Source organism: Columba livia, chromosome 1 (genome assembly GCF_036013475.1).
Source record: "Columba livia isolate bColLiv1 breed racing homer chromosome 1, bColLiv1.pat.W.v2, whole genome shotgun sequence".
In the NCBI taxonomy this organism is placed as follows: Eukaryota; Metazoa; Chordata; class Aves; order Columbiformes; family Columbidae; genus Columba; species Columba livia.
In genome coordinates, this window is record NC_088602.1 from 183,471,344 (window position 1) to 183,478,446 (window position 7,103).

At 44.5% G+C, this 7,103-nt stretch overlaps 1 protein-coding gene across 3 annotated transcripts; it reads right to left on the minus strand.

Annotated features, from left to right (window-relative positions):
• Positions 1 to 2,236: 2,236 nt before the first annotated feature.
• SMIM30 (small integral membrane protein 30) lies at positions 2,237 to 5,881 on the minus strand. Of its 3 annotated transcripts, none has more exons than XM_065048740.1 (2): positions 5,740 to 5,881; positions 2,237 to 4,982 (listed from the first exon to the last, which is right to left on the minus strand). In XM_065048740.1, exon 2 carries the CDS (start codon positions 4,901 to 4,903, stop codon positions 4,718 to 4,720), a length of 186 nt encoding a protein of 61 aa, XP_064904812.1. In that variant the 5' UTR covers positions 4,904 to 4,982; positions 5,740 to 5,881; the 3' UTR covers positions 2,237 to 4,717. The 3 variants fall into 3 exon arrangements, with proteins under 3 accessions (XP_064904812.1, XP_064904813.1, XP_064904811.1); XM_065048741.1 differs by having other exon boundaries at positions 2,237 to 4,947; positions 5,740 to 5,872; XM_065048739.1 differs by lacking the exon at positions 5,740 to 5,881 and adding an exon at positions 5,196 to 5,517 and having other exon boundaries at positions 2,237 to 4,947.
• Between the last annotated feature and the right edge of the window lie 1,222 nt (positions 5,882 to 7,103).

Genomic DNA, 7,103 nt, shown 5'->3' on the forward strand with positions numbered 1-7,103 from the left:
CTGCTCTGCTCTGATCAGATGAATGATCCAGAAAGAAAAGGCTGTGCTGACTGCCCACTGTACCTGCACCTTGGTGTGGCAGAGCATCCCACATATTTTCAAATTCCGTTATGGAGAACCTGAGCTGAGGAGACCAGTACCTCTGGAAATGTTTTGAGTAGCTATATAATTTTGTTGCTTATTTATTCTTAGTTCAGAATAGATATGTTTTTACGGTGTTTACCATACCATAGCTGGTATGTAATAATCGAGCCTGCTTACTGGAAAGCTTGCTTTCTGAATATTGGAAATACAATATTTAGGTGCTCTAGTGTATTCACATAAACTGAAATTCCTCATGATTTCAAAGCTGGTTACGTTCTTTAATAATTTAACACTTAGTGATGTGGTTTTGTCAGTCAGTATCTGGTATAGTAAAAGCTTGTCCCTTAAAAGTTTTAAAGATTTATTTCAGCGGGAATTAAGCATTTTGGGTCCTGTGCATCTTTAGTCATATCAAATGTCACCTGCTATGTTTTTCTGCATTTGGTTCTGAATTAGTGGTTTCATTTTTCTAATCTAGTGAACAACCCACACTTCCTGTTGACTTCAGATCATGTACTAACAATTTGTTCAAGTGTAAACAGGCAGGACAACCAGATCCAAGCCCTCCTTTCCACCACTTCTAACACTGTCTTGCCATTACATCAGCTTAGATCTGCCAAACCTTTCATTAGATATAAAAATGAACAGCAAGGTTACTTTTGTAGTATAATAATTAGAGCATTTGCCATGGTAACAGACTTATTACAGTTCATCCATTTAGTCATGTTTTGTTATCAATGGTGAACTCAACTCGCTACTCCCTTCTCACAAAGCTTATGTAAACAGCTGTGTGCAGAGAGGAACCAGGACCTCAGCCTACGGCTAGTCAGTACACAGAGTCTCTGAGCCAGTCCAGGGACAGCTGCGATGGCAGGGGCATGGTGGCTGAGAACCACAAGTACAACCCACTCCAGATATCTCAGTGAGCATCTTGGAGATACCACATACTTCCTGTGACACCGCCACAAGATGTGTAGATGAGGTCCTGGGGACATGGTTTAGAGGTAGACCTGGCAGTGCCAGGTTAACAGTTGGATTTGATGATCGTAAAGGTCTTTTCCAATCCAAATGATTCTATGATTATGTATAAGGGTTCTAGATAGAAGATGTCATAGAATTTCCAAGCCTTACAATAGTATTACAGCAGCATGCCCATCAGCAGCAGGATTTACCTGAGTGGAAGAAAGGGTTGATAACAGTGGTTTATCAGTTTTAATGTACCCAGAGAGGCAGGTGTGTTAGTAACTGGGTGAAGCATTTGCATTCCAGCCCCAGATACTGCTGGACCTAGCAGAAGCTGGTGAGCAGAACCTAAAGGTAATTCCATGAGGAATGAAGGACTTCTGCCCACTCACACAGGGACCGTAGCTGACTGTTAAACGTTTGCAGGATAGCTAGGTTTGAGCTATGCTATTGTTAAAGCAGATGGAAATCACAGCACTCAAAAGCTACTTGTTCCTGACTTGCAGCTTTCCTGCATTGATTAGAGGGTAGGTTGTGTTTGCTAAGAGATGGGCACTGTCAGGCTGGTTTTGCTTTCTGCTCTGAAGATACCCACTAATGGTATTAGTTTGGTGCACAAAGCGAACGGTTTTGTGCACCAGCTGAAGTCCCAAAAGAGCCAGAACCCTGTTTTCCTAAAATGCTGGTATAAAACAAGCTCTTTTGAAGTCTAAAAAAAAGTATCATTCAAATAACTATAAAGCACTAGAACATAATTTTTCTTTAGAAAAAAAGAAAATGATCCTTTATATCCTTGTGTCTCCAGCTGGAAAACTGCCATAAATGGCTTTTCTGGTAAAAAGACGGCTACATAATAGTAATGCTGAAAATTCATAGTCAAAAGGAAAAATAAATGTTTCAAGTTTATGTTATACCAGAGAAATGGGTTTCTTCACAACTGCAAGCTACCAAAGAGGACCAGCCCCCTTGAAGGGCTCTAAAGTAAATGATACTGAAATGAGATAATTTTAAAATATAGAATAGGACTAAGAAAAGTACACTTGCTGTACAAAACATACCTTATGCCACCTAAGTTTGTAAAGTCACCTAACATAAGCAAAAGTATATAATAAAATAATATTTTATATATGGAATTTCAGCAGTTTCAGTCATTTGTCATCCCAATTTTCGTAAGAACGACTTCATCAAATTTACAAGTCTTATGTGAAAGTTTATTAAGACAGAAGAAAAATAGGGGTACCCAATTTTACACTTAAGTCACTGAGAAATGCAAGTCTTTAACAATAACAGCAGGAACCAACAGCATTAGGCTGCGCAAACACCTGTCAACAAAGTACATACGGCTCCCAGCAAAGAACACAGTTCCTCATATCCCTATTGCCTGATGCTAATCACTGCTAAAATTTTATTCATTTGCAGTAAAATTGTTGCACAATTCTGTGATACTATTGCCTGGGATCTTTTCCAAAGTGAAGATACAGGAGTTTGTGAAAAGTTGCTTGTGGTAAAATTTATTCTATGGAAAGAGCAATGTTTAATATTCTACTGAAAAACTGACAAACTACTTGAATTTTGGGAAATACAAAGTTAACTCAGTTGGGTGGTTTTGTTTTTTGTTGTTTTTTTTTTTAAGGGTAATGGTTTCACCAAGCTGGAACATGTAGGATCACACTTGATGTATATGCTCGCATCCACCCAGCTGAACAATCACATACAGGCTCATCTACTGCCGCTGGGCAGCCTTCAAAGGTGACGCTACTACTGAAGCTCCTCCTTGGGATGTAAATTTCATTTATACATCATAATTGTCCCGTTCTGATTTTTGGAAGCTTACAAAAAGGGTTCGAGAACAGCTTCCTTGCAAGACTTGCATCTGATCACTTTGTGACCATTATTATTCCCATAACTTGAGAGCAGGTATCTACATTCTTGTGGCTTTCTGGGTTGAGTCCTATAGTTTCAACCCCAGGCAATTTTGGAAGCTTTCATTTTACCTTCCTCCCACTATCAACCATGAGAGAAGGACATAAATTGCAAGACTGAAATTACCAGGGCTTCTGTCTCCTCAGAGGCTGGAGAAAGAAGTCAAACCAGCTACAAATGGCATACAGAATACAGAAATTTTGGAATTTGGAAAACATGATCTGCCCACCCAATTACTTATATAAGACCTGTCTGACAACTCTTCCAGCCATTACTTTGTGCTCTACTGAACAGAGACACTCACAGAAGAACAGAGGGAATAGTATCAAAATATATAACTCTGCATCACATTTAACCTTTTTCTCTAGCTCTGAAAGATAAAAGCTGAGATTTCTAGCAAGAGCAGCAGTGTCCACAGCATAAGATCAGAGGGGAATTCTGTGAACTGTGGAGAACTCACCTTCTATGCTCCTAATTCTGCTGCTGTTATGGACTGTGCTCCTTGTCTCAAGTGGACAGCTTACAACACCTGAACAAGCCAGAGGACTTGTGGCAGACATTCCTGGCTGTGCCATTTCACCTTTGGTACTCAAAGAAACAGGTCCTGGATATGCTACTGAGTCTTTCAACCATATACCATACAATCTGACTGAGCATGAATAGAATAAGACTATTTACATCTCACATTTTGGATCAGGAGTTTTTACTTTGGTTTTGGTCCCCATCTTCCATGGAATTCACATCCATCAGGTAAGAAGCCTAAATATTTAGATAGCAACACAAGTTTGTCATGAGTAAGACACTTGAGAACAATGGACCTGCTGACTAAAACCAAGGATTTTAACAAAACATGTTCTTTCCATATTGCAAAAGAAACAGGTACAACCATCCTGTTACAATTCTAATAACTCCCTAATGCAGAAATACTACACATAATTCCTAATTAAAATAGGCAAATCTTCAGTTTTGGGGAAAAAATACAAACACCATATTAAATAAGCATTGAACCTGGTGTACCTAAAGGAAAGCTGAATAAAAACAAAAATTAAAAAGAGGAGACAAAACCCATATCCCTAATCTTATTTACGTAGCCTTACAAATAGTTTTTGTGAAATACATGTTAAAAGAAAAACAGCGGTCCCATTCTTAAGTGCATCTACTTGGTAACAAGAACACAGGCTACAGAGGTAGCACAATCTAACATAAAGATACAAAAGAAAAAAAGAATTGCCATGTTTTCTTAGTTCTCATCCCTGTGACAGCAGAAGTGAGCTGTTAGGTGTTAACTGTCATTATAAAGAATGTGAGCACATGCACACAAGTCAAAGCAGTCTGCTCGCTAGCTATCTAGTTAGGAGTACTTCCAAAGCTCTGTCATCCTGACTGGAAGATTAATAGCTGCTTCTTCCTGATTAACCCTTGAAACCAAAATTGTAGAACTTGGTGGTGGTCTGCCTAACATGTTCCATTTATTAAAATATACTCTGAACCACTCTATGGGGTTCTTTCCCCATTCAAAAAGGTTTTTCCTTTCTCTAAGGCAACAATTAATCACAGCGATATAAAATCATTTCAACATCATGAGGACAGACCCTACAAATCCCTTTTACTGCATACAGTCTTGCTTCTGCTCTATTGCACAGCAGCATTATCTACTACATGATTTTTGAAAGTTATTCAGAACACAGGAAACCTCAACCCCAAGCCATGTTTGGAAAATCACTTCATCTGATCATCTTCTTGAAAATCATTGCAGTCCGTTCCTTTTCCTTGCATACAAGCCAAGGCAGGCACAGAATCCAATGATACTGACAGCGAGGCCCAGTAGGAAGGCGATTGTATCTCCTGCGTCCATGGCTTCAACTCCTGGCAGCACCAGCAGCAATGTAACAAGGACCAGGAAAAGTCTTGAGGTGTTTTCGGTAGAAGACATGTTGCTGACCAGCTGACCCCAAGGGAAGTTAAACAAGGAAAGTACTGGAAAACAGGTAAAACAGGTACTTCAGCGGTATCTACAATGAAAACAAAAGGAACATAACAAATTTCCCTTTTTTCCATCCTGGAATTGTCTCACCAAAAGCCAACCAATATCTGTGTGGAGCTCAGGAAATTTAGGTTTTATCTTCACAATTACAAAAGTAAATGAGTTACTATCACGAGGCAGCCACTGTGGGTTTGCTATCTTGTTATGCGGCTCCGTGGAAACTGATCTTATGGCGTCTTACCATGTGGTGAAGTCAGAACGGGCTCTCCTGCCTCGGCCACCCGTGCCTGCTGACCTGAGGCTGTGCAGTGTCTAGGACTGGGCAACTCCTGCACGCCCCTCGGGATCCCCGTGCGCAGGACGGGACACCACTGCCCGCACATCGCAAGGATGTGCTTTTAGCTGCCAGCCCTGCCCGCGGGACAAATGTCCTTCCAGCGTTCTCCAACTGCGGATCGCCCCTCGCAGGCGCGGGCCGGGCCCGGCCCGAAGGGGGGGCCGCTCCGCTCCGCTCCGCCCCGCCCCGGGGTACACCCCGCACACCGCGCCGATACCCGCGCTGGCGGAGGCCGCCCAGAACAAGCCGGCTCTCCGTCAGTTTCCCCGGCGGGGCCAGTGTCGGGGCTCTGTCCCGCACCCAGCCAGAGCCCGCCGCCCCCGGAGCGGCGCGAAGCGGGGCCCGCGCCCCGTCCCGTCCCGTCCCTCCGCCGGTGTCCTGGCTGCGAGACAGCCGCTCCCCGGGGCAGCCTCGGCGCAGGCCCTGCCCCACGGCGCCCCTCAGTCACCTCCTGCCGCCGGCGCCGAGCTGGGGGGCGTCCCCGCACCGCACCACGCCACCCGGCCCTCAGCTCCTGGAGGCGCCGGCCCGCGCCACCCCGCCGCGCTCCCGCAGCCCGGCAGCGGCCATGACAGGAAGGGGCGGTGGCGCGGCCGGGGGCGGGCATGACCCGGCCGGGCCGCCTCCCGGAACGCACCGCCGCCGAGCGGCCCTCGCTCGTCCGCGGCTCCGGGTAGCCGGGACCGCTGCGCTCCTCTTCAGCGGCCGGGGCGGTACCAGGCCCTTGCGGAGGCCGCCCGGGAGCGGTGCCTGGCGGGCTAGTCTCTGCCTGGGAGGATGGAGCCGCCAGCGGGCGGTGGGGCCCGACGCCACCGCGGAGCCCCGGCCTGGGGGCACCAGGCTCCTCCGAGAGCGGCCCCGGCAGAGCCGAGCTGGTGCCCGTGCGGCGGTACTATGGGCCCCGGCCTAAAGAGCAGAGGCCGCATGTGCGTTTAGTGAAGTGAATTTTGAAAAGGTACCGGGTTGGGCTGATTGCCCTTTTCTCTAAAAATAGAAAAATAGCACAAGTTACCTTTAGTTTGACTACAGGCAGTGCCGGCTTCATTTCGGATGTAGGTTCTCCTGCAACAGCGATAATGAGTACTAATGAGTACCAATTCCTGCTCTGGGTGTTGAAACGGTTTTATAGGGTGGAGAGCAGCACGGTGCCAAAAAACTAAGAGAAGTGTTAGAAGCTGGTTACCTGAGATCACCCCCAAAACCTAAGTCAAACTTGCCCCTATTTTTATCTTATTATTTCTTTGGAAAAAGCTGCTCGAAGAAATACTGTGTTGCACTGTTCTGTTATGTAGAACAAGGTTAAAATATCTTTTTTTTTTCTTTTTTTCTTTCTTCTTTTGTAAATGCTGCAGGGCTTTACTAGCTAGTTCCTAGTCAGAGTGCAGTTTTTATTTTTCAGAGGAAAATAGTGTGCTAAAGTTTGGACAAAAGACATATAAGCAGTTATTATACATTCAAAATATGTGTGTCTTTGGAGTGCTCGCAGAAATAACCAGAAGCAACTGTGCTAATCTAATGGCAAAATTAACCTAGAATTTGTAATCCATGACTTCAAGCATTAATTCAGGATAACCCATGTTCTCACAATGTTTCCCTAGATGTGCAAGAAAACAGCTTTTGTAAACATTTCTCTTTACAGAAACAATTTCCCATGAGCTGCTTAAAGAGCAGTGGAAATCCAGATGAATTGTTCAACATACAGATTGCTTTGCCTCTGCCTTATGTGGTTTCACTGTAATTGCCCTTGAGCAACCATTATTACTCTTATAGGAACTTTGTAAGTCTGAAGTGGGATGTTATTGTTGTGCTGAT

Bases quoted from the DNA above. Each gene is read 5' to 3' on its own strand.
- SMIM30 (XM_065048739.1), bottom strand. From the start codon at position 5,337: ATGTGCGGGCAGTGGTGTCCCGTCCTGCGCACGGGGATCCCGAGGGGC. The intron at 4,948-5,195 runs GTAAGACGCCAT...CCTGTTTTCCAG, and splicing joins CGTTCTGACTTCACCACATG to TACTTTCCTTGTTTAACTTC.